Here is a 22,318-nt window from a genome sequence, read left to right on the forward strand (position 1 = left end):
AATGAGATGCCATCTCACACCAGTCAGAATGGCCATTATTAAAAGAGTCACAAAACAACAGATGTTGGCAAGGCTGCTGTGGAAAGCAGTTTGAAGATTCCTCAAAGAACAAAAAATAGGCTGGGCACAGTGGCTCACACCTGCAATCCCAGCACTTTGAGGCAGGCATTATCACCTGAGGTCAGAAGTTTGAGACCGGCTTGGCTAACATGGTGAAACCCTATCTCTACTAAAAATACAAAAATTAGCTGGGCATGGTGGCATGCACCTGTAATCCCAGCTACCCGGGAGGCTGAGGCAGGAGAAATGCTTGAACCCAGGAGGCGGAGATTGTGGTGAACAGAGATCGCACCATTGCACTCCAGCCTGGGTAACAAGAGCAAAACTCTGTCTCAAAAAAAAAAAAAAGAAAAGGTTGCACTCCAGCCTGGACAACAGAGCAAGACTCTATCTGAAAAAAAAAAAAAAAAAAAAAAGAACTAAAAATAGAAAAATTGAACCATTCCGGGCGCAGTGGCTCGCACCTGTAATCCCAGCACTTTGGGAGGCTGGGCAAATCACCTGAGGTTGGGAATTTGAGTCCAGCCTGACCAACATGGAGAAACCCTGTCTCTATTAAAAATACAAAATTAGCCAGTCATAGTGGTGGGCACTTGTAATCCCAGCTACTTGGGAGGCTGAGGCAGGAGAATCACTTAAGCCTGGGTGGCAGAGGTTGCAGTGAGCTGAGATCTCACCATTGCACTCCAGCCTGGGCAACAAGAGTGAAACTCTGTCTCAGAAAAATAAGAAAAACTGAACCAAGCAATTCCAGAGAGAGAGAGAGAGAGAGAGAGGAGAATCTCCAAAGGAAAAAAAAGGATATTATATAAATAAAATATTTTTTGATTTCATATATTTTTCTAACAAAAAGACACATGCACCGTCGTGTTCATCACAGCACTATACATGGTAGCAAAGACACGCAATCAACCTAGGTCCCCATCAACGGTGGAATGGATAAAGAAAATGTGCATTTACACCATGGAATACTACCCATATAAAAAAGAATGAAATCATGTCCTTTGCAGCAACGTGGACACAGCTGAACACCATTATCCTATGTGAATTCATATAGAAACAGAAAATTAAATACCGCATGTTCTCACTTATAAGTGGGAACTAAACATTTGGTACAAATGGGCATAAAGATGAGAGCAATAGACAGAGACTCCAAGACGGAGGAAAGAGGAAATGGGGGCAAAGCTTGAAAAAATAACTATTGGGTACTATGCCTGCTACCTGGGTGATGGGTTCAGTTGTACCCCAAACCTCAGCATGATGCAGTATCCCCTTGTAACAAACCTGCACATGTACCCCTTGAATCCAAAATGAAAGTTGAGAAACAGAACCTTTCTGCTCTATTAGGTCCTATTTTTATTTATTTATTTATTATTATTATTATTTTGAGATAGAGTTTTGTTCTGTCACCCAGGCTGGAGTGCAGTTGGACAGTCTCGGCTCACAGTAACCCCTGCCTCCTGGGTTCAAGTGATTCTCCTGCCTCAGCCTTCTGAGTAGCTGGGATTACAGGTGTGTGCCACCATGCCTGGGTAATTTTTGTATTTTTAGTATAGACGGGGTTTCACCATGTTGCCAGGCTGGTCTTGAACTCTTGACCTCAAGTGGTTTGCCAGGCTCAGCCTCTCAAAGGGCTGGTTTTACAGGCATGAGCCACCACGCCCAGCCTAGGTCCTATTTTTAAATTAAAAGGAAAACCTTTTGGACTGCTTTCTCAATATAGTTATTCATAAATATTGGGAAAAGTTACCACTGTGAATGAAATTTCTTTCCCATTCTTTTGCTAGGTGTTTCCTGCTCAACTAAAGAAACTTAAGTGTATTGTATCATACTTCATTTTAATAAGTTCTTTTATTTCAGGGGTTTTTTTTTTATTATTTTTTAAAGAGACTGAGGTTTTGCTATATTGCCCAGGATAGTCTTGAACTCCTGGCCTCAAGCAGTCCTTTTGCCTCAGTGTCCTGAGTCACTGGGATTACCAACATGAGCCACTGCACACAGCTAATTTCAATTTTTAAAAAATATAATTACTTGAGTTTTCTAGACATTTGGGTTTTCTCCCCTCCTCCCCTCGGACGGAATCTTGCTTTGTCACCCAAACTGGAGTGCAGTAGCGCTCACCGCACCCTCCACCTCCCTGGTTCAAGCAGTTCTCTTGCTGAACCTCCTGAGTAGCTGGGATTACAGGTCCATGCCACCACGCCCAGCTAATTTTTGTATTTTTAGTAGAGATGGGGTTTCACCATGTTGGCCAGGCTGGTCTCAAACTCCTGAGCTCATGATCCACCTGCCTCAGCTTCCCAGAGTGTTGATATTACAGGCATGAGCCACTGTGTCTGGCCTGGGTTTTTGTTACGAAGAATGACCCTTTTTTTTGTCACAGGGTATTGCTATGTAGATTATAATTTTCTTTGTGAGTTCTTTGATCCAAGGGTTGTTTATGATTATCTTATAGTTTATAAATACTTATTTTTGTACATTTTTCCCTAGATTTTTTGGATTATATATCTATGAAATTAAATGTTTTATTTTACCCAGTTTGTGATCAGTTACGGTAATGGACATAGGAAAAAAAAACTTCTTCGTTAGAAGGTTTACAGAGTATCTTTTTATCTTTAAAATTATGTTGTTGATAATATATCAAATTTCTGTTTTTTAAATTTTCTTCAACTATATTTGTTCATTCTAAAAGGTATACTGAAATAACTCATGTTAATATTTTTAAAAACAAAATTATTGAAGTTATGATTTTTGCTTTATTACCTCTAATGTTATTTGGTCTTTGTGTTTGTAACTCTTGTATCTTGGTCATAAACTGTATATTTTATAATTGTATAATTATTCTCTTTCTCTTTCTCCTTTCTTTTTTTTTTTTTTTAACGTGGAGCCTCAGTCTGTCGCCAGGCTGGAGTGCAGTGACGTGATCTCAGCTCACTGTAACCTCTGCCTCCCAGGTTCAAATGATTCTCCTGCCTGAGCATCCCAAGTAGCTGGGACTACAGGTGCATGCCACCATGCCCTACTAAGTTTTGTATTTTTTGTAGAGACAGGGTTTCACCATGTTGGCCAGAATGGTCCCGATCTCTTGACCTTGTCTTCCGCCTGCCTCGGCCTCCCAAAGTGCTAGGATTACAGATGTGAGCCACCAAGCCCAGCTTCTCTCTCTCTTTTTTTTTTTTTATAGGTTACTTGTTTTCTATGACCAAGTGTTTGAATGTGATCCAACATCCATAAATTTGTATCCCTAATGCCTTTTAATATAAACTTTTTGTTATAATGTTCTACTTTTTTTATTGTGTTGAAATGTATATAACAGGCATAGTGGCTCACGCCTGTCATCCCAGCACTTTGGGAGGCTGAGTTGGGGGTATCATGAGGTCAAGAGATCGAGACCATCCTGACCAACATGATGAAAGCCCGTATCTACTAAAAATACAAAAATTGCTGGGCATGGTAGTGCATGACTGTAGTCCCAGCTACTCAAGAGGCTGACGCAGGAGAATCGCTTGAACCCCGGAGGCGCAGGTTGCAGTAAGCCGAGATCTCACCACTGCACTCTGGCCTGGCTACAGAGCAAGACTCCGTAATATCAGCAACAACAACAAAATACACACACACACACACACACACACACACACACAACCATAAAATCTCCATTTTAATGTATGTAGTTCACTGGCATTAAATACATACACACTTTCTATAGCAGTCACCACTGATTTCCAGAATATTTTCATCCTCCCAAATTGAAACTCTGTACCCTTAAATAATAACTTCTCATTATTCCTTGCCCCTTTTACCCACCATTCTACTTTCTGTCTCTATGATTTTGACTGCTGTAGGTACCTCATGTAAATGGAATCATATAATATTTGGCCTTTTGTGATTAGGTTGTTTCACTTAGTCTAATGTTTTCAAGGTTCATTCATGTTTTTGTGTCAGAATTTCCTTCCTTTTTAAGGCTGAGACAATATTCTATTGTTTGTATACAGATCACATTTTGTTTATCCATTTATTTGCCAGTGGACATTGGGGTTATTCCCACCTTTGGCTTTTGTGGATAATGCTGCTTTGAACACAGCTTGATTCCACTCCTTTTGGATAGATATCCAAGAGTGGAATTGCTGGATCATATGCTAATTCTGTATTTAGTTTTTTGAGGAACTGCCATACTGTTTTCCATAGTGGCTTCACCATTTTGCATTTTAGCCAGCATTTAATCTAGCAAGGATTCTGTTTTCTCCACATCATTGGCACACTTATTATTTTATGCTTCTTTTTAAATAATAGGTATTCTAATGGTGTGATTTTATTTGTTTTTTTGTTTGTTTGTTCGTTTTTTGAGACAGGGCCTCGCTGTGTTGCCAAGACTGGTCTTGAACTCCTGGCCTCAAGCGATCCTCCTGCCTCAACCTCCTGAGTAGCTGGGATCACAGGTGTGAGCCATTGCACTCAGTGTGGTGTAATCTTAAACCCCTTTTTATTTAGTTCTTAATCTATTTTTAAAACATCTGTCAATTAGAATAAAATAATCTGTCTCCTCTGCCGGAAGAGCTCTGTGAAATTGAGAGAATTCATATCCTTCGCCCATTTTTGAATGGGCTTGTTTGTTTTTTTCTTGTAAATCTTTTTTAGCTCGTTGTAAATTCTGGATATCAGCCCTTTGTCAGATGGGTAGGCTTCAAACATACAAGAGGCCAACAAACATATGAAAAAATGCTCATCATCACTGGTCATTAGAGAAATGCAAATCAAAACTACATTGAGATACCATCTCACGCTAGTTAGAATGGCGATCATTAAAAAATCTGGAGAAAATAGATGCTGGAGAGGATGTGGAGAAATAGGAACACTTTTACACTGTTGGTGGGAGTGTAAATTAGTTCAACCACTGTGGAAAACAGTGTGGCGATTCCTCAAGGACCTAGAAATAGAAATTCCATTTGACCCAGCAATCCCATTACTGGGCATATATCCAAAGGATTATAAATCGTTCTACTATAAGGACACATGCACACGAATGTTCATTGCAGCACAGTTTACAATAGCAAAGACCTGGAACCAACCCAAATGCCCATCGATGATAGACTGGACAGGAAAAATGTGGCACATATACACCATGGAATATTATGCAGCCATTAAAAATGAAGAGTTCGCGTCCTTTGTAGGGACATGGATGAACCTGGAAACCATCATTCTCAGCAAACTGACACAAGAACACAAAACCAAACACCACATGTTCTCACTCATAGGAGGGTGTTGAACAAGGAGAACACATGGACACAGGGAGGGGAGCACTATACATGGGGGTCTGTTGCGGGGGAGTGGGGGGGACAGCGGGGGGGGAGTTGGGGAGGGATAGCATGGGGAGAAATGCCAGATATGGGTGAGGGGGAGGGAGGCAGCAAATCACACTGCCATGAATGCACCTATGCAACAACTTTGCATGTTTTTCACATGTACCCCAAAACCTAAAATGCAATTAAAAAAAAAAAAAGAAAAAAAAGAAATTGAGAGAATTCGAAACATCTTGTTGTGCTGGGATTACAGGCGTGAGCCACTGCACCCAGCCTGTTTTTTAAGTCAGCAAGACAGTTATCTACAACAGGAACTTCATTAATGCTACAATTTAGGATATACAAATGTGAAAGATTTCTAACTTTACCTTGTACATTTTGCATATATCATTAGTCATTGTTAGACACTTTTGCCATAATTCAATACCGAATGTGTATTTTAATGTGAGTTTTTGACATCCACATTTTTAACTTTTGTCTAATTTATAATCTTAGTTTAGAGTTACTGGAAATTGTTTTCTCTGTAACTATGGTTTTAAACAGCTAGTAAGTTGTCTTCATGATCTTTAGCTTCTAAACAATGAATAGTAGATATTATTTTTTGTGAAGATCTATGCCTGAATTGAAAAGGGTCAAAGTGTCTAGTGAATAAAGCAGTAGAATGCAAATCAGAAGACATAATATTTAACATGATTAGCTAGTGTTAACTCTTGATATCCATAAGTTATATAATTAAAATTTTTATTCAACACTTGATTAACATAAGTATTTCTCAATTTTCTGTCTTTGTTCTACAGAATGGTAGATAACACAGATCATCTCTGGAAAGGATATTGATCCGCCTCATGTAAAGTATGCTCAGTTCCTTTCCAGTGGTGTAAGTATCTAGTCCTTCTTGATTTTTATCTTCAAAATCATTTTAATAAAGTTATTATGATTATGATTATGATCCAGATTTGACAACAGATGTTTGTAGAGTTGAAAAGATTTTTTTTTAGAAAATGAATCAAATGGAATACCTGTTTGACATTAAGGTGAATAAGTGTCATGATCATGTGGTGAGAAATGAATTTTTAAATCTATTAGCCTTCTCTTACCATTTGTGTTTTCAACTTTGAATTTTAAAATTAATTTTAAATTGAATAAAAATTACTGATTTTTAACTGCTTAAAGCTTAGAAGCATGCAAGATAGATGATTAAGAGAGCTAGTATTAGATTCCTTGTGACAAGCAGACAACCTTCCTGTTGCCTTTTGTGTGCAGATTTTTAGCACCTTAACCATTTTTCTTTACCTGATGGGGGGATGATAATGTAGTTAAGCCTATTAGCTAATATGCTAGCCTTTCTTTGGAGTCAGGAAGAAAATATAAATTAAGATAGTGGTATTGTGTTGAGAATGTTTTTGTGCTAGGATATGAACTATAACCACCAGTTTGTATTAAATAGGCCTTTGAATAAAAGTATTCCGGGAATTTCAGATATTAGAGAAGACAAAGTATCTATTAGCTCATTAAGTGCATCTTTAGAGTCTAATGCAGAGTGCCTTTAGCATAAGTATTTTCTAAAATTTGATGGAGTCTCCACTTTGCTTAAATTCCTTCCGTTTTGGTTGACAGTTCTATAATACAGTAAGTAGACATTAAGAGAGATTTTCCTTATTGTTTAGGCTTTTCATTACAGTTCCTCACCCCCTTCCCCCAATAGATTCTGTGATATAGTGAAAAGTTTCTGGAATAGACCTTGAAGATGTAAACTGTAGCCTGACTTTCTGCTAAGTAGCTATATACTAGAGAAGACACTTATCTCTTTGTGCCTTAGTTTCCCTCCCCATGTTTTTAAGCAATTTATTTGCTAATGGCTGTTTTCAATATATCAACCTTCTCTTTTACCATTTCTGTTTTCAACTTTGAATCTTCACATTAATTTTAAATTGAATATCAAAGTACTTATTTTTAACTGCTCAAAGCCTAGACGCTTCTGAGATAGATGGCTAAACATTCAAGAGAGTTAAGATGTCTCATGGCTGTTGAAAATAGTAAGTGTCTAATGGCTATTGAAATGAATGTAAGCATCCTGAAGCCATGAGTTGTTACCTGATTTGTTCCTTGTGTCCTCTGTACCTCGCACAGGATCTGTTACATAGTAAGCACTCAATAAATGTTACATAAGTCAATGGTTTTTGTCTAAATGGTCTCCAGTTCTCTCATTCCACACTAATTTATATCTCCGTCTATAAATGTACATGTTTGTACTTGGATTTTTGTTGCATATGGTAGAAATAAGATGATCAAAGTGTCATTTCATGAATCACTGTGTTTATTGCCATACAAAGAAAATGTTTTCTTGGGTTCACAGTACTTAATGATGGGGAGAGTAACATGGACGCACTTCACAGGGAATACAGTCAATAGATGAGGTACATTAACCACATTGTGAATGTGTTCCAAAGCTATTAAAGTCTCTTTGTTCAATTATGATGAAAGGAGGCCTCTGTGTTCAAGTGAAGGCTAAAGGTGGAAGTGTACCTTTATATGAGCAGTTGACCACCATAGCTGAGATCCTGAACCACATGTTAGGCTACTCAGTGCTAGAAGGTGCTGGTTTGTGCAGTGTAAAAGTTCTGAGGCGTGTTGCAGCCTGAGCTCTCTGGTTTTGGAGAAGCAGCTGACAGAGAGTAGCCCTGCCGTAGTCTAAGCTCCCAAAGTGTCTGTTAAGCTCTTGAGTGTGTATGTATTTTGAAGTCCAGTAGTTGTGACAGTAACTCACATATGGATTTTGATAAGATATGAGATAACATTCCTGAGAGGATGGAGAGTTCACTCTTGGATAAAAATACTGTGATTGACACTAGAGTGTGTTAAATTATCATGCAGTAAATATCATGTATGCAAAACAAAACTAACCTATTTTGCCTAGTCATTCTAGATAATAAAAATAAAGACAGCAGAATTGAGCTGAAGAAAAAGCTGTTATCCAATAAAATTTTACCAACTGTTGGTGCTTTACAAGTAAGGTAGTAATGTCCTTTTTACCCATGTGATTTCAAGGTTAATCATTTGTGAATGCTTTAACTGTCTTTGCTCTACATGTTTATAGAATTTAGCTTATGAAAGTATATTCTGGATCATGCCTTATCCAAGAAAGGTTTAGGTAAATATTCAAATCAGGATAAAATATATTGTGAAAAGTATTATTATGGTCTTATGGTATGATATTTTCTTAGAATATCAGTTTATGAACTGAGCTGTAATTCCTCAATTTAATTGTTCTTTTATGCCTTAAAATTGTCTTGTTATTACAGTGTTGAAATTCTTCTCACATCATTTTCAATTATTGTTGGCCTGAGTCTGCATTCAGATTAGTAATTTAAAGTGAAAGATGTTCCTTATCCTGTGAACAATCCTTGTGCATAAGAAAATTAATTCAATTCTTACATGTTATCTTTTTCTGTTATAAAAGAATTGCTGGTATCATGGACTTAGATGACCTTTGTAGGTCATTTACTGCCATAAATTCATGATTATGTGCTTAAACTAGGTAAACTATGAGAAATAAAATTTTGAAATGCCAGCATATGTGCTTTTGTTTATATTAATACACATTGGAACATTATTCTCAATATCCAGAAGAGCTTCTTGGCATTTTCTCAGTAAAATATTGTATCTTCAGTGTCACATGCATATTTTGATCGTAGTGTTATACTCTTAATCATTTTGCTCTGTAGTGATCGTACAAGTGATCATTCTAACAATTGTGGATCATTTTGCTTTAGTGGCCTCTCAGTGCAGGGCACAGACATCTGATTTGAACAAGGTGAAACATAAAGGAAAATGTATTCTCTGCTGAAACAAAACAGCAAGAAGAGCAGGGATGTATTGGGGCTTAGGGATTATTGGAATAAGGGATGTGAGCACTGCACAGCTTTCTCCATTGGTCTGCTCTATGTTTCTTAGCATGTCTGCTTCATCCTCCCACAAACTAGCTGCTTCCCTGTAGTGAGGAATTTACCAGACTAATATCTTCCTGCACCTGAGCACAGTTATGGTGACTGTTCACCTTTCCCCTCATCTGATTAAAAATTTTGGGGAGAGCAAGACTTGGCTTTCTTGTGCGCCCACCCCATTGGCCAGAAGGTGGGTATTATAAGTGATAGCCCAAGAACATGTGCTTAGAAACAATGAGGTGTTCTAGGCAGACAAAGTAATAAGTGCCTATTGTTGTTCCTTTTATGACTTTTGGAATAAAAGTGGTTCTAATAGTCAGTGACTCTGAAATGACATGAAATACTAGATTGTTTCATATGCTGTGAAATCTTTAGTTTTGACATTTCTAATTCAAGTGTTAGGATGGATACTTTTCAATAATAGGTGAAATTCATATAATTTACTTCTGTTTATGCTAATACAGAGTGCTGCTTCATACAGGGAATGGTTTGAATAACTGTATACAGAAAACTAACTGATCTGATATGAATACTATAGGAAAATACTATGATTGGGGATTTTTGTCCATATAATAAAACAGTTATTGAAGTCATCTAAAGTAAGATCACTTTATGAAATATTTTGATAACATGAAGACTGAAGATAGCAACAAACAGGTCTACTTCATTTTCAAGGGAAAATAATGTTTGTTTAAATATTTTCATTATAATATATTGTGGGGGAACCTAAGCCATCAAGAAAGAATATAATAATCATGAAAATAGGTCTTTTTAACATGATGGCTAGCACGTCACAAGAGAGTATTGGAAGAAATCAGACCATAACATTTGTAGGTGTAGGGCAGATACTGTGGCCCATGGGCACAAATGGCCTGCAACATGTTTAGAGTCACAGAATGTGTGTGTTTGGTTTTGTTTTATTTTAATGAGCTTCTTTTTAAAACTAGGACGATTTCATCTGAAGTTCTAGATTTCTGCCTACTTATTTTTAAAAGGATTTGAAAGATAAAACATCAGTGAAATGGAATAGACAATCCAAAGGTAATGCAGATTGATAATGGAAATTGTGTATATGATAAAGGCAGCATTTCACATCAGAGGAGAAGACATATTCAGTAAAAACATATGACATCTAGCTGTCCATTTGGGATGAAATAAAGCCGCAATTTTTTATACTTGTTAAGTCAATAAAAATTCTAGATGGAGCAAGGATTTTAAATGTAGAAAACTATTGCTCTGGCCCCTAGGTTCATCAGTAATTCAAGTAGTTTTATCTAAATGGCTTTAACTGAGACTTAAAGGAGTAGAACAACCTGTGTCTCAAATCCTTTGTTTCCAGTTAAGTCCTACAGTGTATTGGAAAGGAGAATGATGTGTGCTTTTAGAGTCAATAAAATCTAGGCTTAAATATTTTTCCTACTTTTTATTCAGATTTTTTGTAAGGTACAAAACCTACTCTGAGCCTTAGTTTCCTCAGTAATCAGTCTATCAACATAAAATGAAATGAATAAAGACCATCTACCACAGAGGGTTGCTGTGAGGATTGGATAAGATTATGTTATGTGAACCTCTTACATAGTAACTGCCTAGAAGTGACTGTTCAATAAAGTTTTTGTGTAGAAGGATGAAGAAACAGCGAGACCTTCAATAGCTATGGGGCACTGGCCCAGAGCAGATGTTTGTTTGAGAAAGATGAAAAAATTCCTTGATATCTATTTCTATCTGCAAACATTTATTGAGAAACTACTACATGTCATGCATTATATTTGGCACTAGAACAATAAAAATCAAAATAAAAGAGATTACCACTTTTAAAAATCTTGAATGAGAAAGTCAGGTCTTATGAGAAAGGAATTCAAGGCTGGGCACAGTGGCTCTCGCCTGTAATCCCAGTACTTTGGGAGAAGGAGGTGTATTAAATACAAAAGTAGCTGGGCTTGGTGGCAGATGCCTGTAGTCCCACTCAGGAGGCTAAGGCAGGAGAATGGCTTGAACCCAGGAGGCTGAGGTTGCAGTGAGCCAAGACCATGCCTTTGCACCCCAGCATGGGTGACAAAGAGTGAAACTCCATATCAAAAAAAAAAAAAAGGAATTCAAGTAGTGAGAATTTTTACAGTATTTGACTGCTCTCAATATTGTTATTCACTCTAAGAAAACATTTTCTGATGTGCTGCAGTATTTTGTGCTAGTTAAAGGAAACATGTAGAAGCAATTTCCTAAGAAAAATGAGTAGCTCTGTTTGGCTACAACCACGAAAGATCTATTTCTCAGTGTAGTTATTAAGAGAGAATGCATTACCAGAGATGAAAAACGTAAGAAATTGCTAAGTAGTGGATGAAATGGTGCTTAATTTTTGTAAAAATGTACCTCTCTTTTCTACTTAAATATTTTTGCTGGTTATTAGCATTTTTTTGGACTTAGCTTGGCAAATTATTTGTTTTCACTAAATGAAGTTGTAGAGAATTCCCAGGTCAGTTTAGCTAATATTTGGTAAATAATGTAATACAAACAATTTTTTTCAGCAATTTTCCATTAATACTCTAATATGGAATAATTACTTGAGGTAGACAAAACACTTGTGAGCTGTCACATAGCCTGGGCTTATGCCCTATTATTTACATAACTAATATTTTGGTTCTGATATTTACCAAAACTGAGGAAAATATAAATTGTATGTCATATGAAATTAGGTTTTATGTTATGCCCATGTTCACCTACTAATACATATAGTATCTGTACCAATCCATTTGCCGAGGCAAAAACATTCTAGCATGGAACATATCTTAATTTTCAATAAAGAAGTTTATGTAGAAATATTGCAGCTTCTGCTGAGCATTCTCTATAATGATACGTGCTTTAGTAGATACTGTCAATAAAGAGACTTCTTTTTATCTTTTTTTTTTTTTTTCAGTTTGCTGGAAACCATGTCTCATTATACAGATGAACCCAGATTTACCATAGAGCAGATAGATCTGCTTCAGCGCCTGCGGCGTACTGGAATGACTAAACATGAAATTCTCCATGCCTTGGAAACTTTGGACCGTCTTGATCAAGAGCATAGTGACAAGTTTGGAAGAAGGTCCAGCTATGGAGGAAGTTCATATGGGAATAGTACCAACAATGTCCCAGCATCTTCCTCTACAGCTACGGCTTCCACACAGACGCAGCATTCGGGAATGTCCCCATCACCTAGCAACAGTTATGATACTTCCCCACAGCCTTGCACTACCAATCAAAATGGGAGGGAGAATAATGAGCGATTATCTACGTCCAATGGAAAGATGTCACCAACTCGCTATCATGCAAACAGCATGGGTCAGAGGTCATACAGTTTTGAAGCCTCAGAAGAGGACCTAGATGTAGATGATAAAGTGGAGGAATTAATGAGGTTAGTGACTTTGCTTATTCAGAGTCCCTAAAAATGTCTGTGTTCTTAGATTGTTTTTGGGTAGTATGCTGCATTTCAGCTACTTAGCTGTAAGAACTGTTGTAACTTCCTCCTCTTGCCTTTGGAGATGAAAGTTCGAGTTTTATGTTTTTAACTTAAATTTTCTCTTCTTTACTTCAGCCCTTTCTCTTTGCTGCTTGATAAGCCTTTTCCATTCTCTCTTTATCAAACACCAGTCTTCTCTATGACTCTTAATAGCTAATTTCTGAAAAACAGACACATTCTAATCCTTAAATCTGTTGTAAGCACTTTTTCTGAGGGATAATTCTATTTTTATACAGAATATATACACTCTTAACTTTTCTCTCCAGCATTCCAGTCAAGAAAATAATTTGGGGTAACTATTATATGGGGTTCTAATTTTAGCAATAGATGACACACACACACGCACACACACACACACACACACGGGGTACCTATTACATAGGTTTTCATTTTAGCAATAGACACGAGTATGCACTCACACACACACATATATTGTCTTTTATAAGTTTAAGCACTTAGAGTTTTAAACACTGAGTAAAGAAATCCACTTTCAACAGAGGTAATTAGGAAAGGCTTCACTCTGGACCTGGGACTCCTTGAGGGTAACACCGTGTGTTTTTCATTGTGCCTCCAGGATCTGGAACTTTCTTTGGCACATGGTAAAGGCCTAATATATTCAGTGAAGGGTGACCTTGACCTAAATGCTGAAGAATAGCATTTGTTTTTAAAATACCAGAAGTTTATTTGAAGTTAAGGGATAGTAAAGGGCAGAAAAGGCAAGCCATGTCTTTGGTCTGATAAAGATTACTGATTGGTAAGACAGTGTAATAAGAATAATATATTAGGAGACAATACAGGTTTTGGGAGACTTTGAGTTCCATACTAGTTTGTTTACTTTTGTTGGAATTGAGGCATTTTGTAAAAACTCCTTTAGGAATAGAGATGAAAGAAGTATTGTTTTCACTAGATTTCCACTGCCATAGAAGCAAAAGAGCCTACAGATAAATTAGTTACAGTAGATAATGAAAGAAACTGTAGCAGGAATTTGTCAGAAATAAAAATAGGACCTGTAAGTATCATTATAATTCTTCCTAAAGATTTTTAAACTTCAAGATGGAATAATAGTGACTTAATATTGCCACATGGAAGATCTGTCCTGAAGTACCACAATGCTGAAATATCCTTCAAACAAATAAACTGTCCTGAATTTATTTTTAGGTGGAAATTCTAAAAATAGAATTCTTAACTAAATCGACTATCGTATATGGATTCCAGTGTTATGTTAATAGTTTATGTAATGAATAGTTTGATACAGCAGTTAGAGTTACAAGCCATTACTGTTTTGTTTTTTGAGATGGAGTATCACTCTGTCACCCAGGCTCAAGTGCAGTGTTGTGGTCTCAGCTCACTGCAACCTCTGCCTCCCGGGCTGAAGTGGTTTTCCTGCCTCACCCTCCCGAGTAGCTAGGACTGCAGGTGTGTGCCACCATGCTGGCTAATTTTTTTTAAAGTTAAAAATATAGGAGATTAACTTGGCCTTGAATTCCTTTTCATGTGTTAAAAGGAGGTGACCAAAGTTCAGGTGTTGCTTTTGAATGTAACGTTGTTAAGAGCGAGAACTATTTGAGCAAATAAAAGTTACTTTGCTCATTGAAACATAACAAGGTTAGCTTTTAGTTATTCTGAGTAGAGAGGATATCATCAATTTAAAAAGGATGCCTACCTGGTTTTTTTGGTGGTGTTCCTGTTAATCAGTTTGGTAAGATTTCTACATAGCAGTTCTTTTTTTTTCTTTTTGAGGTGGAGTTTCACTCTTGTTGCCCTGGCTGGAGTGCAGTGGCGCAATCTTGGCCCATGGTAACCTCTGCCTCCTGGGTTCAAGTGATTCTCCTGCCTCAGCCTCCCGAGTAGCTAGGATTATAGGCATGCACCACCAAGCCTGGCGAATTTTGTATTTTTAGTAGAGACGAGGTTTCTCCATGTTGGTCAGGCTGGTCTCAAACTCCCGACCTCAGGTGATCCTCCTGTCTCAGCCTCCCAAAGTGCTGGGATTACAGGCATGAGCCACTGCACCTGGCCTAATAGTTAATTCTTAAATGTGTTTAAGACTAACAAGAAGTATGGGAAAACTCATTAGTAAAAGCCTCTAAGGGCGGAGGTTGCGGTGAGCCGAGATCGCGCCATTGCACTCCAGCCTGGGTAACAAGAGCGAGACTCCGTCTCAAAAAAAAAAAAAAAAAAAAAAAAGCCTCTAAGAAGATTGTCCAGAATAATAAGGGTCTAAAAACTTGACTTTTAACTCATAGGTTGGCCTGTTTTAATTCAACTGTATGCTCAAAATAATAAACCTGTTTAGCAATGACTAGGGTTTGTAATTAAATCCCATAATTACATACCTGCCAGTTTTACTGTAAAATATATACAGGTTTATACTTTATCAGTATTTAATTTATATACTACCACTAGTTGTATAATCAGGACACTTCATCTTCTTCCGTTTCTCTGCTTCTTTATTAGAACTGCTGCTTTGGGTTCTCCTGATCATCTCAGGGTCTCAGTGGCCCTTCTGGATCTCTCTGGTCCTCTGCCATTGCACTCTCACCCACTGCTGCACTCCTGCCTTCCTCCATTGTGTCCCCTCTCACGCTTCTCCGGTTGTAGATGACAACAATCCTTGGGTCAGTGGGAAAGTTTATTGGATGACATTCTCACTTGTAATCATTACAACCATAATGTGAGGTTGATCACAGAAACTGAAATTCACAAAAATTAAATACTTTTCCCAAGAGAACTTAAATATTAACTGGCAGAGTCTAAATTTTGTCTTTATTATCAATGTGTCACTGGTGTACATTGCCTCTCTAAATAAATTTTTCATGTCTGTAGATTTTAATAAGATTTTAAGGAAGGTGGTTAATTAACGTAAGATATAGTATGAATTGCCATAATGGGCTTTGCATCCCCCTCCCCCATGATATTTGCTACTTCAAAATGATCACTTACTAACCAAGTGAATTTTTATTTAGTGGAATGTTAGAGAAATATTTTGAGCCATGGATCTTTCTGAGTATTCTGTGCCCTTTTAGGAGTGTACTGCCCTTGCTGATCACTAGATGCTATGGTGATACTATAGCCCATTGGAAGTGGTGGTCTTTGGTGGGGGAGCCTGGGTACCTGAATGCCTTACTGTCTCCTTTTCTACCTATGTGCTTCACCTCTTGCTTATTCATATTCCTCAACTCAAACACAAGACACATTTTAAAAAATCTTATAATTCATTGACTTTACAAATTTAACTCTTAATAATTTTGAGATACATAATGGAGTTTTTTTTTTTTTTTGAGACAGTCTCACTCTGTCACCAGTGTTGCAGTCTTGGCTCACTGCAACCTCCGTCTCCTGGGTTCAAGCAATTCTCGTGTCTCAGCCTCCCGAGTCGCTGGGATTACAGCATGCACCACCACCCCCAGCTAATTTTTGCATTTTTAGTAGGGATGGAGTTTCACCATGTTGACCAGGCTGGTCTCGAACTCCTGGCTTCAAGTAAATCTGCCCACCTCGGCCTCCCAAAGTGTTGGGATTACAGGTGTGAACCACTGCGCCCAGTCCATAATGGGGATTTTTTTGTAGAACTTCATCAAGTTGTAATTGTATACCATATCAACTCATTAAGAAAGAGTAAGAAAGTAACTTTGATTTTTTTCATTTTTGATTTAGGTTAAAAAAAGGTAAACTAGCATATGAATTTAACATATTGTTGAATATAACACTTTAGGAAGGACTTTAAAGCCAAAAATAAAGACCTATTTTACATTTTAATGTTTAAAAATGCATCTATTAATATATAAATATATGTGTAGGGGTGTGTGTGTGTGTGTATATATCTGCTAATAGCATAGAGCTACTAATGTGTGTTTTAGATACATATTATGAAATAATTTAAATGAAGTTTATCAGAATTGATTAATAATGCCATACATTAAAGATGTTATTGTTAACCACCCATGTACTAAATTTTATGATATGTTAGTATTTTGTTTAAAACTTTGAGACTTTATTCTGAGTTGGTTATCTATAGGCCAAGTATTTTACTTGCATAGGTAGGATGTGCATGTTCTGTAGATAAGACAAGATGGTCATGATATCCAGTTACTATGTCATTGATATATAGTAACTTCTTTTTTTGAGTTATTTTTTAAAATTTAAGGTTATACTTTATCTCCATGGGTGAAAATTTATGGGAAAAAGTTTTTGTTCAAACATGAAAGAAATTTGTACATCATTGTATTTTTCCAAGTGTGAAATAGTCTGTCTTGGTAGGTGTTGCTTCATCTGTGGAAGTCTTTGAGAGAGGTGATTACCTTTAAGAAATCCTAAAGAATGTGCAGTGTATATTAACTATGAAAATATGGAAGATCTTAAAGCATATAATTTTTTAACACAGGTGGTCTTTAGTATTCTTTGTTCTAGAAAAAGAAGCAATGTCATTTTGAACTACTGTAAATAATTCTTTTCCTGTCTGATTTGGTAAGCTTAAATCTATTTGAGAATAAAAATTTAAAGCTGTTCTATAAATTATCTAGATCAGGCTTTCCATTTTACAAGGTTTTATCTCCAACTACAGATTTTTTCATTCATTAAACAAATTAAGCTCTATTATATGCAAACCCCATAATGAATAAGGCATAATCTTTGTGCTAAAGGACTTTACAGGGTATAGGAGAGATAAGATTAGGAACAACTATAATACAGAACAGCATGTAATATATTAGCATGTGAGTAGTAATATTGAAATGTTAAAGTTAGCCATTGCAAGAAGAGATAAGCTGTTAAGATCAGGGAGAACTTCTTTGAATAGATGACAGTTAAATTGTGCCTTAGTATAAGGGGATTCCATAAAGAGGCATCACTGATGAATTCATCCAAACACTAAGAATGATCTAAAGGTAACAGTGGAAAGTTTAGCAAGTTATAAAAATAATGGCAATGGAGGATGGGAGGGAAGAATTTCATCCTGGTGTGGAAGTCATCCCGAGGAATCTAGCATGGCAATAATTTGAAAAAGGCAGTAGGAGGAAATGACATGGACTTAAACTGGTTAGATGCAAATCAAGTAAGTAGCTTATATTTGAAGTAAGCTATGGAATCAAAGACAAGATCAGCCTACTCTTCACTTTAATCCCATTAAGACTTGAGGCACAGAAATCTTGAAGAGTATGAGATTTTAGAAGAGAGGAAGGAGAGGATACATTCTTTTTAAGGAGGATGTTAAATTGTAGATGAAGAGAGAAATGAGGGGTGGGAGAAGATGAGAGAATTAGATTTAGAGTAAATGAAGTTTCACTTCACACTTAATAAAGTGATGATTTCATAGATTACAGTGAGGACAATAGTAGTAGCAGGTCCTTAAAGGAGGCTGAATGAGGAGAGAATAAGGTGGGGTGAGGGTGGCGGAGGTGAAGGGTGATGTTAAAGTTTGAACAACAAAGCTAACCTACTAGCATGGAACTTTTAAAAATACTTAAGAGAATTGGACACAATGAAAGTAGAATATATTTACTATTTTGAAAATACCTAGTGAAACCAACTAAATGACCCATCACTGCTTGTGTATAGAACCTTAATGCTACCTTAAAGTACCTGGTATAGATGTTTACTTCGGTCTTATGTGATTATAGCAGGTCAATTGTTTCTTCTTTTCATGGGAACCTTTCTGAATTTTTATAAAATAATAGTCAACATTTTTGTAGCATTTTATAACTTCAAAAAAACTTTTGCAATGAATTTTTGATTCTGTGTATTACAGACATGTATATTTAATTTCATTGCTAGGAGAAAAATTTTAAAAGCCTTGTAAAGGGGATATTAATACTTTTTGTTGTTGTTGTTGTTAGATGGAGTTCCACTCTGTCACCCCAGGCTGGATTGCAGTGGTGCAATCTTGGCTCACTGCAGACTCCATCCCCTGGGTTCAAGCAATTCTCCTGTCTCAGCCTCCCAAGTAGCTGGGATTACAGGCACGTGCCACCACACCCGGCTAATTTTTGTATTTTTAGTAGAGATGGGGTTTCACCATATTGCCCAGGCTGGTCTCCCAAAGTTCTGGGATTACAGGAGTGAGCGACTCCACCTGGCCAATGCTTTTATTTTATTAGATGAAACAGCAGGGCTTCACCTTTGTTAAATGATTTGCCCATGCACACCCTTATATTTTAAGTCTTTTGTTTTGCTTTTTGAGAAAACTCTCTGGTAAAGCAGTGAAGACTTTTTTATTTCTATTTTTTTTGAGGCGGAGTCTCGCTCTGTCGCCCAGGCTGGAATGCAGTGGCACGACTTTGGCTTACTGCAACCTCTGCCTCCAGGGTTCAAGTAATTCTCCTGTCTCAGCCTCCTGAGTAGCTGACATTACAGGTGCGCACCACCACATCCAGCTAGTTTTTTAATATTTTTGTTAGAGACGGGGTCTCACCATTTTGGCCAGGCTGGTCTCAAATTCCTCACCTCAAGTGATATGCCTGCCTCGGCCTCCCAAAGTGTTGAGATTAAGATGTGAGCCACCATGCCTGGCTATATCTGTTTTTTAAAACATTATCAGTACTTAGAAACTTGTCAAATATCTAAAAATGTGAATTGCTACTGTTTGGCAGATTTTCGGGGTTCCTTCTGTCTTGTACAGTCCTTAGTAATATATATCATGCTGCAAGGCTGTGAATAATTTACAAACTGGATATTTCTTATTGCAGTAATTGACTTATCTCCTCTATATGATTTAGTGTCTACTGTAGATGAATTTGATTTAAAATAAATTGATTTAAATTTCAATGTAAATTAGTAGTCAGAAAACACCATTGAATTATTTTCCCCCACAAAAGTACATTTTTTTATTTAACCTGAAGAAATACCCTCTTAAATTCAGTTTCATTTCTCTGTAGGATCGTTCTGTATATAAATACAATACTTAATTTAAAAAATTTCAGGTTAATTTTATATTTATCTTAGAAACCAAATGATTTCATTGTTTTATTTATATAAGCCAATTGAAATAGTGCTGAAGTTACCTCTTGCACATTGATTATCGATGCATATTAGAAAGCTTTTGTTCGACATTACCTACATTTTAGTCAGCAGTTATTTTGTTTGACTTTAAAATATATTTATTTGTACCTTTTTCTTTTTCATATACACAATTTTAAAATAAAATGTGAATGCATATTTTTCAAAGAAATATTTCAAATGTAGTCAGGCATTTTGGGAAGAATCTAACCAGAATCTAGATCAGTATGAGAAATTCTAAATACTGCATTAGGCATTTGATTATTTTTTTTCCTTTAGGAATATTTTTTATTAGGATTTCCAACAGATAGATCAGCCGTATACTGTGGAGCTACAGATTGGAATCACCTCTCTGTTATTTTCCAAAATTTCCCAAAGGGAGCATGGATTTACAACAGAGTCCTTAACAGTAGATCGTGTAACACCTGTTTGTCTGGATGAGCTAAAATACCTCATCCAAGTTAAATCACAACTCATTGTTTTTTGAATGGGATGCTTTAATTTTTCTAAATAGTCTATGGAGAGATGTGAACCCCTAGAAAGAGTTTCTGGTTCTTTCACAAAACAATTGTTAAGGTTTTGTGATCCCTTTGTCTCAGATCAGGGGTCAGCAAACTTCTTCTCTAAAGGACCAGATAGTCAAAATTTGAAACTTTTTGGCCAAGAGGCAAAATTACAGTGTAGAGACATAGGCTGGGCGTGATGGCTCACGCCTATAATCCCAGCACTCTGGGAGGCCAAGGCAGGAGGATCACTTGAGGTCAGGAGTTCAGACCAGCCTGCCCAACATGGTGAAACCCCATCTCTACTAAAAATACAAAAATTAGCCAGGCATGGTGGTGCATGCCTGTAATTCCAGCTACTCGGGAGGCTGAAGCAGGGGAATTGCTTACGCCTAGGAAGCAGAGGTTGCAGTGAGCCAAGACCGTGCCACTGCACTCCAGCCTGGGCTACAGAGTGAGACTCCGTCTCAAAAAAAAAAAAAAGATATAATGTAGAGACATATACAAGGCAGAAAACAAACAGCCACAAATTTCTATTGACAAAAGTCAATGCAGAATAATAATAATTGGGTACAGTTTTTGAAAATATAGAATGAAATTGCAGGGGGAGGGATAATATTTTGCTTAGTTTGTGTTTATTGTTAGCATTTTCTGTCATCAAATTGGTTGTAAATGTCCATCTCTGAAAATGATTCTTAGCTCATAGGTTGTATAAAAATAGGTTGCAGGCCAGAAGTAGCCCATAGGCCATAATTTGCTGATCCTGTGTTAGATAAGAAGTTACATCTATTCTGTGTTACTTTTGAGCTTGAACAGAAACCGCTGCTCTATTTATGTAATCCTTTTGAAGATAAAGCATTCAACGAGAAATTGGTCAGTTTTAAGGGTTTAACTATAATTTTTGTTTATTAATACTTGTTCTGGTGAAGAAACAGAAGTCTTGCCATTCATTGTCATTCTTGTGAATGTCTAGTCTTTTGAGAATTTGTTGAGTCTTTAAAAATTTGTTACAGGCATTTTAGTGGAGGAAAAATGAAGTCTATAATGTAATATCAAGGACACTGAATATTGTGTAGTTTTAAGTATTCTTATATATGATACAAAATGAGTAAATGACTTTTTAATACTAAAACTTTATATTCAACTCATCCCACTTTAAATTTTTTGTTTATACAGGAAAAGAAGTTAAAGAGCAAAGCCTTTCTTCAGATGGCTAACATTTTTACAGTTGTGAGAATGATGATTTCTTTTTCCTTAATCATTTTAAAGGTTTTTAAGTGAACATTATTCATGCAGTTGTGTAGTTAACATGCGAGCCCACAATCTGCTCACAACTGAATTTGTTGTTGTTGCTCTTTATTTTTCTAGGATTTCTGTCTGTGTAAGATATATTCATTCCCCAGTAATGAAACTTTGTATATACCATATGACAGCCTTGTTCCTAATGTGAATTATACAGAGCATGCGATTAACCATCCTCTGGTATGAGACTTATATCTACTGTGGTCTTCACTAAAGCGTCTGTCTGATGGTGTGATGTTTTAGGACTTGAATATTTGGTGTTTCTTGGTTCATTGTAATTTCATATTTTCACACAAGTTTGGTCCGTTTACCTTTTATTTTTGTGTCCTTTCTGTGTTCTCCCCACCTCTCTGCTTCACCTTTCTTTTAGCAAAGATGAGGATTTCTACCTTCAACATACATTGTTGGTCTTGTCTTCTGTTTTTGTTAGGAGGGACAGCAGTGTGATAAAAGAGGAAATCAAAGCCTTTCTTGCCAATCGGAGGATTTCCCAAGCAGTTGTTGCACAGGTAACAGGTAAGAGCTGAAGAGCCCTTTATTCTGGAATCATGTCTAGTCTCTGCCTTCTGGTGCAGATGTTGGAATATTGCTTGCATTTCTGCACTGCAGTGCAGATCTGTCAACTTAGGCATAATAATGTATGCCTGTGATTTAAAACCCTTTGTCTCCAATATCACCGAACTTCTCTAGTGACTTTTTTTTTTACTTGTGCTAGTAAATTTTATA

General features: G+C 36.8%; 1 protein-coding gene across 15 annotated transcripts in view; it reads left to right on the top strand.

Moving 5' to 3' along the window:
- Positions 1-22,318, top strand: part of HMBOX1 (homeobox containing 1) — a 175,741-nt gene that overhangs the window by 67,926 nt on the left and 85,497 nt on the right. For 13 of the 15 annotated variants that reach the window (XR_001104655.2, XM_012435181.3, XM_012435172.3 and 10 more), the window contains exons 2-4: positions 6,155-6,234; positions 12,213-12,689; positions 22,023-22,108. Coding sequence is in view for 14 of the 15 variants with exons in the window: in XM_012435181.3 (XP_012290604.1) it covers positions 6,212-6,234; positions 12,213-12,689; positions 22,023-22,108 (586 nt within the window). In the remaining variant the exon portion in view is untranslated. Of the gene's footprint in view, positions 1-6,154; positions 6,235-9,403; positions 9,492-10,248; positions 10,343-12,212; positions 12,690-22,022; positions 22,109-22,318 lie in introns of those variants that run through there. The other 2 variants (XM_012435176.2, XM_012435177.3) reach the window with 2 other exon arrangements.

This window comes from Aotus nancymaae, unplaced genomic scaffold (genome assembly GCF_030222135.1).
Source record: "Aotus nancymaae isolate 86718 unplaced genomic scaffold, 86718_ANA_hifiasm-v0.15.2.pri h1tg000079l, whole genome shotgun sequence".
Classification (NCBI taxonomy): Eukaryota; Metazoa; Chordata; class Mammalia; order Primates; family Aotidae; genus Aotus; species Aotus nancymaae.